A 14,105-nucleotide genomic window follows, 5' to 3' on the forward strand; every position below is an offset into this window, starting at 1 on the left:
GGATAATATATTATGTTGAAGAGAATGACAAATATGCCCCACATGCTCTGAAAAAGTATTTAATTGACCTCATATATCAACATGCTTGCCATTGCTGATCTCTCACTATCCTAGTAAATAGTACTGAAACATGTGCTTCACAATTGGATGTAGAGTAGGCCACACAACTCCAACTAGCATTACCAAAATATACTGCTTTGAGATCATGTCCCCAAACTTGGCCTCTACTTTTGCAATTTTTAAGCTACTCACTTTATAGTGACTCTACTATAAAGAACTAAGGAAATTAATGTGTGGATCCATCAAGTAGAATAGAACATTTTAAGTTTTCCATTTTTCTACAACAGTGTACTAAGATACAGGTCTTTGTATGTTATCTTTTATCTTATCCAGTCAAAATAGAGTCCTAGACCAGAAGGAGAGAAAACTAAAGTTGTAGAATTGCTTCATAAGAAGAGAGCCTAATTTGGTTTGGTTTCAATTTTGTTCTCTGTAAAAATTTTGAAAAGAATATTTTTAAAAAACTTTTAATTCTGACAAAACCCTCTTAATTGTTATTTGTCTTCCTCTTTCAATATGCCTGTGTATGTACTGAAAAAATTTGATGGTTGAATGATTATGTACGCCTTTCAAAATGTCACTTTAAAGTGATAGGGAAAGTTAAATGGATTGAGAAAAATTTAATTCATAAGAAAGTAATAGTCTTAATATTAGTGTGTAAAATGACATGACCTTCAGTGGAATTTCAGTAGAGCAAATTCTGCTTTCATGCTCATGATTTATTTTACTTGTTGGTTATAATTTCAATATTCAATAAGTAAGAAAAGCTAAAGATTTAAAAATTATTTGGGGTAAAAGAGCTGTTAGATATGGTCATATAGAGTCTTCCTGATATAAAGCTCATATATTTGCTCATATATTTGCCCTTGGATTAGGGATAGAGGTTTGAAGGTCTTACTTTAAAGACAGTTCAGTAATTTGATATAACTATATATAGTGTTTTATATGGTGCTCAACTACGGTGATTTTTAAAATATGATACTGTTATTAAAGGTAGACTTCATGCTTATGCTCCTTTTTAAGATTTTATTTTTGTCTTGCAATTTTTGACAATAATAGAAAAATATAAATTATGATAATGTGCTGCAGTTAATTTCAGTTATGCTAAACAAAATAGGCAGGCAGTAAACTGTCACCCTAAGATATGTTGTACTCAAACTATTAGCAGAACAAAATTTCTTGGTCAAATTATTTGTCAAATCTATGAATCTGTGTTTCTCTCTATTTCAGGTGTTCCTCGAGTTATCCAGTGTAAATTTAGACTTCCCCTGAAATTAATCTGCCTACCAGGTCAGCCTTCGAAAACTGCAAACCACAAACTAACTATTGATACCAACAAATCCCCAGTCAGTCTTCTCAGTCTCTTTCCAGGTAGGATTTTGAAGTAACTTGCCTGGAACATCAGAAATGATAAGAATTTTGAACGGAATCCTTGGTCTGCATATATAATGATGGGGCAATTGTCAGATAATTGTTAAATCAGAATATAGAAATGCCTCAAGGATTTTTCCCTCATTTGCCTGTTCAGAGGCAAATAGCTTGTATCAATAAGGTAATAAGGTGTACCTTTTAAGTTTGAGTAAAATTATTATTATAATCATTATTATGCTTCAGTACTCAGAAATGAAAACATCAAATATTTCTTGTTAGGCTGTGGAATTTTTTTGGCTTGGGTGTAAATATTTATTATTTATCTTTATTGTAGGTTTTTGTCTACGTACCATTTAGAAGTATATTCATATGCCCCTGAAAAGTAATCTCATAAGTAGGGCTATTAGTGGTTCTGTTGTCTCCAGCAGCAGGACGGGGCGAATGTTCATTCTCTGGCTCTGCTGGTTTAGAAGGGGCTTCATATATACTGTCTGAATATCACAGTGAACATTTGGGGTAATTTGTGAAAGTGTGACTTTCTCCAGGTGTTAGTTTTTCTTTCTGAGTGGCTTAGAAAAGAGAAGTGTTGATTGAAGAAAACATTCTTACCGTAATGTGTTTCTAATGTGTTACATCTATTAACTTTCTTGGTGATGGGGTGGAATTAAAAAAACAAACAAACTGGGAGTTAACTCAGCCCTTTTAAATCCCTCATTAAAAATCTGCATAGTTGGACTATCAGATGCATCCTCACCCTTGCATTAGTGGATAGGATTTAGAATACAAAGAGTATTTCCCACAAGGTTTAGAAATTTATGGTAAGTCAACTTTTGGGTTATTAACTACTTCAAGTGCTTAAATTTATTTTTCAGTAATTTGGAGGCTTTAAAATGCTATATATAACTATGGAAAACCTCAAAATTAAATCCCCTTTATTATAGTTAATCTATTCTTTTTTGAGTTTGGGATGGTGTGTGTGTGTGTGTGTGTGTGTGTGTGTGTATATACACACACACACACACACACACACTTAGCAAAGAGCAAATTGATTTCTTTCTGCCTTCCCTTCCTTTCCTTTTCTTCTTTGTTAATTTCTTACAAGAAATTTGGAGTATAGAAAAAGCAAAAAGAGCCACTATACATCTTATAAAAAGAATATTAGTTTCTTGGGTCTCCTGTACTATCCTGGGAATATAGTATAGTCGGAAATTATATGTTACACACCAAATTTATTGGACCTTTAAAAAATGTTTAACACCCTGGCTTCTGTGAGTGGTTGATCTTTACTGTAGTTGGATATAAATCCGCAGAGATTGAATAAAAATACATGCATTTGATCTGAGAGGTAATCTGTAAGATATGGGTTGGACAAAAAGAACTAAGGAAAGCTTAGATAACTCATCAATTTTCTTCCTGATTTTGGGCTCAGTTGTTGTGGTGTCACAGGTATCTTTGGCTCATGGGCATATATTTGCTTATTGCTCACTTTAGAAATGGGACTCAGTGACAAAATAAGAAGTTTTCTCCTAAGGTCCAATGTATGTAATGTAGCACATTCTCTTGTGGAGTTCCTGGATTTGTGTTTATATTGAACATACTGAAATGCTGTAATTGTTTAAAATAAGAACTCTTGTTACTTTTTCACTTTTAAGAATACTTTTTACTGTTGGTATATGTAAGACTATTTATATGTTTCTATCAGATAAAGTTGCTATTGCAAACCTATTTTTTAACTGAAATAACAAAGTTAATAAGCTTCACAGAGAAGAAATAAAACTACTTTTAATCTATCTCTTTTCCTCTGCTTATTTCAGTTCTTCTTTGAGAACAAATATAGGTATATTTAAAATAATTTTTTAAATTACAAAATAATTGTGAAATTTAGAAATAGATAATCAAAAAGAAGAAAATGAGTTAATGGTACCTTTACTTTCTGTCAATATCTACTAATATTTTATTACATTTTTGTAATATTTTAAAAAATATTTTTTCTAAGCATTTCATCACCCCCAAAGGGTTTTACTTTGCAGGCTGTGTGAGACATCTTTCTATATAATTAGTTTTTTATTACATGATTTTAATGGTTGCATACTATTCTATCATAAATCCATACTATAAAGTCATCATTATATTTATGTTGTTTTTAGTTTATTAATACTATAAATATATTGTAGCAATACATTTCCAAATTTATTTCTTTGATGATTATCTAAAAGTGGAATTACTGAGTCAAAGGATAAGAATATATATTTTTTTAAGGATAAGAATATTTTTAAAAGTTTTGAAATATAATGCGAAACTGACTTCCTGCAGAGCAATACCAGTTAATCCTATGAACAATGTTTGAATGGAGGTGTCTAGTACCACAAATCCTTGCTGATGGAGAATATTATTATAAAAAAGCTTTTAATATGCTTAATGGCTATATAATATATTTATATACATATGTAAGTATAAATAGCTATCCAGGAAGTTCTTGTTTTTGACTTTTTAATTGTACTTTAGTTGATATACAATATTATATTGGTTTCAAGTATACAACATAGTGATTCAACAGTTATATACATTATTAAATTCTCCCAACTAGTGTAGTTACTCTCTGTCAACATAGAAAGATGTTACAGAACTATTGACTATATACTCTCTGCTATACTTTCATCCCTGTGACAATTTATATTGTAGTTGAGATTTTGTGCCTCTTTATCCCTTTCATCTGTTTCACCTACCCACCCCAGCCCCTCACCCATGTCATTTCTCAGTGTCTATGAGTCTGTTGCTGTTTGTGTTTCGTTTTTAGATTCCACATACAAATGAAATCATATGGTATTTGTCTTTCTCTGCCTGAGGTGTTTTGGATAAATGTTACTTAAGCAATGAAGATACTTTAAAAATCTCGTATAAAGAGAAGTCCAGAGGTGGGCAGTGGAGTCTGATATAATGGTTTGTGAAAGTTATCAAAGATCAAGCCTTTTTTTCCCCTTAATAATATGCATTCTCTAGTGTTTTATTCCATGAGAGTAAGATAGCTGCTTCAGCTTCAGTCATCATAATAGACTATAAGGCAGGAGCTAGGGAAGGACATAGCTATAATAATGACTGTTACTTTTATTAGCAAGGCATGTTTTCATAAACTTCTTAGGAAATTTCTACTTGTCTCAATAGTCATAACAGTGTCACATGGCCTCTTCTTACCTGTAAAAGGAGCTAAGAACTAACATAGATGAGCTAGGGAAAGGGGGTTGGGAATAGATGTTAAATCAGCTAATGTTCAGCGTGTGCCATGATACCAGTACAATTTTTTCACAAAAATTGTATTTATGTGTAACAGCTAATAACATTCAATTGTAATAGTCTTTTATGCTACTCAAATATATGGCTCTCTTTCCTTGCCCATAAATTTATATTTTAAAGATTTACATAATATTCCTTTGTTTGGAGGTGCTACGTATGTAGTTTTTCTGTACTTCTCTGTTTCTCTTTGGAGAAATTCTTTAAAGACAAATGACTGAGTTAAAGAGTATGCACATTTGAAAACTTAATTCAAATGTCAAACTTCCTTCCAGAATAATATCAGGTTACATGCCCAACATTAGGGTTCATACCCAGGGTAGCAGCTGGATTTCTATCTTTATAAATTTTTGACATAGTGAAGTAAAAAAATGACATGTTTTTGCATTTCTAAATTATTAGTTAGCATAGACATTTTGTAATTTTTATTAAACTACTTGTAGTCTTCTAATATAAGGTTTATATTTTTAGATAGTAACATTTAATTTTATTATTTGCTTTCTTTAAAGTTTCAAGCTTTCATGTTATGCTTAAAATGGTCTCTGTTTTAAAATTATGAAATATTTACTTATATTTTCTTCTGGTACATTGTAATACATTCTTTAGTTGTCAAACACAATTTCAGTGTATATGTATGTATATATTTTTAAACCTTTATTGGAACATAACCTATATGCACCTGTGTTTAAAGTGTACAATTTGATAAGTTTTGATACTTGTGTGAAACCTGTGAAACCATCCCCGCAATCACAATGCTGAAAAAATCCATCACCCCTAAATGTTTCCTGTGCCCCTTTATAATCTCTTACCCCCCATTCTCAGACTATCGTTGGTTTGCTTTCTGGCACTGTAATGTTTGCATTTTCTAGGATTTTAGGAAATAGAATTATTCAGTATGTGCTCCTCTTTGCCTTCTTTAGTCCTTTGTTGGATTATGTGATTTGCAAATATTTTCTCTCAGTCTCTGGCATGTCTTTTCATTCTTTTAACAGTGTCATTGGAAGAGCAGAATTTCTTAATTTTTATAAAACTCAATGTATTATTTTTTCCTTTTATGGATCATGATTTTAATATTATATCTAAGAAATCTTTGCCTAACTCAAGATAACAAAATGTTTCTCCTATATTTTTGTTTAGGAGTTTTCTAGTTTTACATTTTACTTTTATGTCTCTTGACTATTTTGAGTTGCTATTTAGGTATGGTGTGAGATATTGATAAAATTCATATTTTTACATATGGGTAAGGTTCCAGCATTTTTTTTTTTTACTGAAGTAGTGTTGATATACAACATTATATTGCTTTCAAATGTACAATACAGTGGTTCAGTAGTTACCCATATTATTAAATCCTCACCTCCTCTAGTGCAGTTACTATCTATCAGCATAGAAAGAAGTTACAGAATCATTGGCTATATTCTTCATGCTGTGCTATCACCTCTGTGACCAACTTATATTGTGATTGCGGATTATTGTCCAGCACTACTTTTGAAAAAAAAAACAGTTCTTTTCCATTGAATTGTCTTTGCAACTTTGTTGAAAAATCATCTGACTATGTATCATAGAACTATAAATCATCTGAAAAAATATATGTATTTCTGATCTCTTCAGTGTGTTCTATTGATCTATGTGTGTTTGCCCACCAATATTGCTGTATACCAATAGCAGAGTGTCTTAATTACTATAAACAGATATATTTAGAAATCAGTTAGTGTAATTTCTTCAACTTTTTTTCAAAGTCGTCTTCGGTAGATCCTTTCATATGAACCTTCTAGATCCTTTCATATGAACCTTGGAATGGATTTGTCAGTTTTTATGGGGAAAAAAATCCTGCTGAGGTTTTGAGGAATTGCATTAAGGGTTTGCATTAATTCTATAGATAAATTTAGAAATAACATGTAGAGAGTATTAAACATGGTACAATTTGCTCTATTTATCCAAGTTTCTTAAGGTGAAAGTAGAAAACTTCCATATTTAGGGCTTTTGAAATAATTTTTCTCAGTGAGAGTTTATACTTTTCAATGTACAGGTCTTACAAATATTTTGTAAGATTTATCCCTAAATACTTAATGTATTTTGATTCTATTGCAAATTATATTGTTTTATTTCAATTTCAAATTGTTCTTTCCTAGTACATAGGAATGCAATTGGTTTTTGTATATTGATCTTGTATCATGCAGCATTGTTAAACCACTTACTGATTCTGCTATTCTTTTGTACCTTTTATCCATAGATGAAAACAATTTTAATCTTTCCTTTGGTTTATCTATTTTATCTCTTTTCAAATACCAGCTTTCTTATTAAAAAATTAGTTTCATTAATTTTCTCTTTATTTTTTGGTTTCCTGCTTCTTTGGTTTTCTGTGATTTTCCTTTTGTTTGCTTACTTTGTGCTTAAATTGTTCTTTTTCCAGTTTCTTAAGGTGGAAGCAGAGATCATTCTTTTAAATATAATTGGGTAATGCTATAAAATTTTCTCCACTGCTTTAGCTGCATCCTACAAATCATGAAATATTGTGTTTTAATTTTCATTCAGTTCAAAACACTTTTTAATTTCCTCTTTGACTTCCTTGAACATACTTATATAATAACTGTCTACTAATTCTATCATTTGCATCATTTCTGAGTTAGTTTTGATTGAGGTTTCTCCTTGTTATGGATTGTGATTTTTTTTCCCTCTGCATATTCTGTAATTTTTGATTGAAGGGCAGAACTTATGAATTTTATCTATTTGTATATTTTGTATTTTGATTTCCCTACAAATATTCTTGAGCCTTTTTTCCTGGGACACATTTAAGTTACTTGAAAAAGTTTGATCTTTTCAGGTATTGCTTTTAAGCTTTGCGAGGTGGGATGAGAACAACATTTATTCTAGGGTAAACTTCATCTACTGCTGAGGCCAAACTCTTCCACATATTCCATGACATCCAGTGAATTATGATGGTGTATATCCTGGCCAGTGAGAATGGAAATTATCCGTGGCACTGCATGGGCTCACGGATTAGCCACTGTGATCTTTTGGGGGCGGTGCTTTCCTCAGGTAGTTCCTTCACAGGCACGCACTGATTAGTGTCCTGCTCAATACTCGAAGGGGAGCTCTGCAGGTTGCTGGAGTTCTTTCTCTGTAGCGTTCTCCTGTCTGATATTCTGCCTTTTGAGCTTTTGCCACTGGCCTTCCCAGATTCCCAACTCTATCTCCTCAACTTGGGGAGAATGCTGGGTTGTGCCTGGATTTCCTCTTCCTGGAAATTTTCCTCTTCCTGTTGCAGCCTGGAAGTTTTCTCTAGGCAGCAAGCTGGGTCAAGCATAAGGCTCACTTTATTTGCTTCTTTTTTGTTGGAGATTACTGTTGTTCATTTCTTGATCTCCACTGCCTTAAAAAAATGTTTAATATATTTTGTCCCATTTTTCAGTTGTTTCAGATAGAAGGGTAAATTTGGCCCCAGTCTCTCCATCTTGGCCCATAGTGAAAGTCTCCAATGTTATAATTTTTATTTGTTTTTGAGCTAGAATGTTTTGACACAGAGAACCTTTCCCTTATCTACTATTGATTATGTGATGTAATTCAAGTAGGATAATCTGGATAAATGCTTGGTTCTTTGTCTTTATTACTGATTTTTGAATAATGAGTTGATTACCTAGGATCCCCCAAGAGTGACCACTTGACCTTTTTTGTTTTTGCTTTGAGTATCAATATGAACACATGCTTTTAAAAATATTTGATGTGTAGCACTCCACTGTAGATATTACCTTTTTTGATACCCAAATATTTTCATCTGAGCCAATGGTAGTCTCTTTGAGTTGGCTCTTAGGTCATTTTCATGCACCTCTACTGGTCACTGAAAGTTTCCATGCTTTCTGGTGTGACAAGGGTTCCAGGTTCATCTTGTGCATTTCTTGCCCTCAAACCTAGAATGAATCAGTAGAAGAAAGGAAATTAAATTATTTCAGAGTGTTATTGTGAGGCAGAGGTTTTAGTAACTGGAAGCTTTATTATGGAAATCAGCTCACATATTATAGTTCATATGTAAGCTTTAAACATGACCAGTGATATGAAAAATACTTGTTATCAACTAAGCTTCCTATTTCAGACATTAAGTGCATTGCCTTGTGGTTATGTAAGGTGATTTTTTTTCTTTTCTTTGTAGGCTTTGCTCATCAGTCAGAAGATGATCAGGTGAATGTAATGGGTTTTTGCTTCTTAGGAGGTTCCCGAGTTACTCTTCTTGCTTCCAAAACCTCTCGTAAGTAAAACTATGGTAGCATTGCTTTTGAAATTTTCTATTGAGAACACTACATCACAAATCATCACCACATCAAGGATTTCTGCAAAGGGTGCTGTTCAGCTAGACATTGAAAACTAAGAGCCATGGTTTTAGGTACATAGGACATAAAAGTTAGGAAGATAGGATCCTGTTTTATTAGAGATATGTAACTTGTTTTGGGGATGAGGAAAGCTTGAGAGGGGAAAATTTAAAGAATTGAAAAATGTTTTTGAGATAGTTATATGGTGAACTGGGTTTTAGGAACTGTGAGAAACTGGAATTAATTTGTGTGTGTGTTTGTATTCTTTTATCCTCCTTTTGGACATGGGCAAAGATGAAGAGGGATGTGAATGACTTGCTGAGATAAATCTCAGTAGAATGAAAAGTAGTTTTTTTATATAGCCTAGTTTGAATTTCAAATTTAAATAAGATTTATTGTTTTGGTTGCTGCATATGAGAAAAATAGCTGAAGCTACTCAGTGTAAAACTGATTTCTTATATGTGTAGGATACTGAAGTTACTCAACTGACTGAGTCATATACACCTTTATGGAAATAAAGTAAAATATTAAGGGAAATGTTTAACAAGTTTTAGGAAAATTAAGGGTATTGGGGGGATAGAATGTGTGTGTGTATCTACATATTCACACACACAAATACACACACACAGCTGAGCCTTGAATAACATGGGGTTTTGCGACACTGACTCCCCATGCTGTTGAATTCCACATATAACTTTTGACTCCCCAAAAACTTGACAACTGAGAGGCTATTGTTAAATGAAAGCCTTATTAATAATATAAACAGTTGATTAATACATATTTTATATATTATATGTATTATATACTGTATTCTTACAGTAATCCAGTGTTCTAGGGTCAATTGTATGCTCCAGTTCTTTCAATTTCTGTAGTTTGTGCAGTGCTCTTACTTTCTATTTTATGCATTTGTAGTTTTAGTTGGCTGTTACTTTTATAATCAGAAAATATCATAAAATAAGGACATATCCTTTTTGAAAATAAAGATGTTAGCAGGAGGAGAACATATGCACATCCTTATTTTAGAAATTGTAACAATGTTTCTGTGGCTAAAATCCTGTTAGCCTCTGGAATATGCAGATGGTGACTGGTGCAATAAACTTGCATACTACTAAAAATTCTAGAATAAAGCACAACAGAAATCAAAGGTAATTCTCAGAAGAATGAGGATTCTGTATTTTTTGTGGTCTTTGTGAGTGGTTATGATTGTAGTCTTCTTCACATTGGTGTCATTTTGTTCTGATTAGCTTTAATATTCAGTTGGATGATGGAATAATTTTGGTACTTTTCTCTTTAGATAAACTAAAAAATTGTTGCCAACATTTCTTTGGGAAATGGTACACATTTGTTTGACTTCAGCCAGTCATGCTGTATGATCATTAAAAAAGGGCAAAAGTTATTCTTCGTGCAAATGGGGATTTTTATGTCCAAATGCATTATATGTATTCTTTTTTAGATAAAGTAGCTCTTAGAGCATTGCTGTTGCCCACAATTACCTTACCATTTCTAAATTTCACCAAATATCCAGGTGTATAACTGATTTATTCACACTCATCTGAATATATGGCAATACCATGACCCAGCTGTGGTGTGAGCAGACAGGAGTAGGTGATAGGACTTTTTAAATAAGGAACCAAATGAGTTGTGTAAACTGCAATCTGAAGAGTAGCTATTACAAGTTCTGAAGGGCTTTTGGCATCCATGATACACAGAATTTTACCTAAGAATACCCTTGGTAATGAAGGGAGATGGCTATGAAGAGAGTATAGTTTTCTGGGGTTGAGACAAATGTTGGTGTTCTCTATTGCTCCATCAAAGTAATCATCCATCCCCAAGAAAGAAATAAAGTAATTTGTGCTCAGTCTGTGGCATTTTTCATTTTTGTGAAATGCACATCTTGAGTCTGAAAATTTAGATAGGCAGAAATACCCTACATATAAAAAGCATCTAGTATTTCTTCCCTAGTAAACAGTCAACTGCTTCTTAAGTCATATAGAGTTGCCCTTGGTTCTTGGATAGTATTTTTTATGGGTTCCACATATTCATCTCTTTTGAAAACCTGTTTGATAATCAACCAATGCTTAAAGTGTGCTATATAGTAATTTTAGTTCAATTTCCTGATTTGTTATAGTTCAGCCAATGTAGACATGAGGAAAGCAAATACAGGTCATTGTCTCAGATGTCAAATCACATTCTCTGGGGAACTGAATGGCTTTTTATTTTCAAAAGTACAATAGTGCTTCTGTGCAATAGAGTTTATTATGTGAATTCTGAAAAAAGAAAGCACTGAAGATAAAAATATCTGGGAAAAGTACAATAGTGAAATTTCTGAAAATGATTTCCACATTCTTAAATTGAAAATAAGAAGACAGGTGATGGATATGTCTATTACCTTGATTGTTGTGATAGTTTTACAGGTGTATGCATATGTCCAAATTCATCAGATTGTGTACATTAAATATTTGCAGTTTTTTGTGTATCAATTATACTTCTATAAAGTTGTTAAAAAACAACAACACAGGTCAATTTATGAGGTAAAACATTTTAGCATTATAAAATATTTCTACCTGGAAGTCAATTATTTTGAGTGATGCAGAACAGTGGGATTTCAGAAGAAATGTGCTGCTGCCTAAATATGTATGTATCCCGACCACGCCACTTTCTTAAGCTCCAGCTCCACCTTGTGACCTACTACCTCACAACAAACACTGCCACCTCTCGCTCCCTCTTCCCCTTTCTGCCTCTTTCCTCTTCTTGGTCTTCCTTGTCTCTACTTCTGTTTTTATCTTTATTTCTATTATACCTATTTGTGCTTTGCCTTGTTCCACTTGGTTCTTAAAGGAGTTAGAATAGTTTACAAAAATTTCCAAAATACGAAAGGAGAAAATAAATAGTTGAAGGAAACTGAGAGAAAATAAGATCAGATCATTAATAAGCATGAGAATAAGATCAACATTCAGAAATGTATACTACATAATTGATAAGGTACTAGCAGCCTATAAATAACAATTTATTCCAATTTTCAGAATATTCAAAAGGTAAAATCAAATCAGTTGTTTAGGTGATGCATAGCCTTACTGGTGCTGAGTCCATGATGAAATTTCTCTTTTGAATATCACAAAGACAACCCCTTCAATAATGTCTCTATAGCTTATTTCTAAATGCTTATTTAATTATAATTTATTAGTAACAAATTTCATAGAGCTTTAAAAATAATGATAAAACTCAATTTACTAAATATAATTCTATCTGAGCCCAGATCAGTGCAGTACAAACTGTAGTTTAATCCAAGGATAAATTTAGATTATCTAGTGTTGCAAGTTTTCAGTGTCTGGTGTTTTCAGTAAGAATTGGACAATCAAACTAAGTAATTCCAAAGTGAGATGTAGCTGGAAAGAGTTGTCTGTTTCATTTTGTTTTTAAATGAGCAATGTTAGAACATGTTTGAATATTAATTGAAATGATTGTGTTCAGTGGGAGAGGCTGATGATCAGGAAAGAGAAGGGGATTTCACAAGCAAGGAAGTCTTTGAGGAGGAGGTGAGGTGGGATGCAGAGTTTGAGGGGCAGGGGAGATTGAAGGATAGGTCTTTGTAACTTTACTGTGACAGGAAAGATTGGTTGTAGGTTCAGGGAGACTTTGTAGATTTGATGGTAGAAAGATAAGGGAGCTTTGATGATGTCTAATCTTGAAAAAAAGTTATGACATTCATGTTTTGCAGAATAAGAAAGCAAACTTATGAAGGATAGGGCAATGTTGAGTTCCTATCTGAAGGTTGAGAAACTGAATTTTGAAGTGAAACCAGTCATCCTTAGGCGATTTTCCCTGGCAGTTATTTGTTTATCAGCATACAGGCAACTAAAGGCTGGGATATTGAAAAGGAGAATTGAAGATAAAATATTTTTTATGAGAATGGTTGTAATAATGGACTACCAAATCTAAGCTGATAAGAACAGAAATAAAGAGTAGAGAAAGTGATACATGGTGAAAAATTAATGCATTCAGTAACTCACAAGTCTTGACAAAGCGAAGCAGTGTGAATTGTAAGAGCAAATGAAGTAGAAGAACAAAAAGTGGTGGTCAGAGAATGAATGAGATGTTGATGTTGAGAGTTCAGAAGGACTGCAAATTCTACTGACAAGCTCATCAAAGAATGTATAACTTTGCAGGAGTGGGTTGAGGAGATGGAGAGAAGACCAGTGGAGACCAGGATTTCAAGGAAATGAGCTGTCACAGTATGGATATTGAAAGAGCCTGTTTGAGATTAGCATGATGAATGAGAAAAAGAAACACATTTAGATACATTATTGTGAAATTTTAGAGCACTAAAGATCAGGAACATATCCTCAAAGGTTAGAAATGAAAAAAAACAGGCTACTCAAGGAATACGAATCAGTAAAGCATTTAACTCTTCATCAGAATCATTGGATGCTAGAAGATGATAGAAAAATTTTCTCCAAGATCTGAGGGAAATGATTTTCAACTTAGAATTCTGTACCCTGCTAAACTGGTGATTGGCAATGAATGCTAAGTAAATATATACTCTCAGTGTCACAAGTAGGGCTAAGCAGTTGCTAATAGTAAATTTATGTAGCCTCAGGTAGGCCTTTGGAAAATGGGAAAGATAATTAAAACACCAAATATTTCAATATCCTGAAAGATGTTAACATGCTAGAAAGAGTGATTTAATTGAATAAGGCCAATTTTAAAAGTTCTTTGCTTATCCACTTGATTATTTTGCTTTAGGTATAGTGAAATAATTATAGTTACGTATGTAAAGTTTGGGCCTTAAAAAAGTTTTTCTTTTTGCATGTATGAAAAGAAAGCACATGTGATCTTGAATGTTTTACCAAAACATCTTCAGAATAATGAAAGTGAGAGTTTTGCTCTACTCCCTCTCTTTATTTTTCATTCATCATATATTAGGTATAAAGACTATCGTGGCTTCTGTAGAGTTCCTGGGCTAATGGGAGAGATGATGGAGAACTGATAATAGAATGTTTGATACACTTATAGAAGCATACTTCAGGTGCTATTGGAGCCCAAAGTTATGAGCCTTCATAAGAGATTTTATTTGTAAAGCTTCTT

General features: G+C 32.8%; 1 protein-coding gene across 4 annotated transcripts in view; it reads left to right on the forward strand.

Moving 5' to 3' along the window:
* The window catches only part of BBS9 (Bardet-Biedl syndrome 9), a 426,494-nt gene that overhangs the window by 214,284 nt on the left and 198,105 nt on the right, over positions 1-14,105 (forward strand). For all 4 annotated transcript variants that reach the window (XM_036897491.2, XM_036897488.2, XM_036897492.2 and 1 more), the window contains 2 exons: positions 1,291-1,431; positions 8,864-8,959. In XM_036897491.2, coding sequence (XP_036753386.2) covers positions 1,291-1,431; positions 8,864-8,959 — 237 coding nt within the window. The remainder of the gene's footprint in view (positions 1-1,290; positions 1,432-8,863; positions 8,960-14,105) is intronic.

This window comes from Manis pentadactyla, chromosome 7 (genome assembly GCF_030020395.1).
Source record: "Manis pentadactyla isolate mManPen7 chromosome 7, mManPen7.hap1, whole genome shotgun sequence".
Classification (NCBI taxonomy): domain Eukaryota; kingdom Metazoa; phylum Chordata; class Mammalia; order Pholidota; family Manidae; genus Manis; species Manis pentadactyla.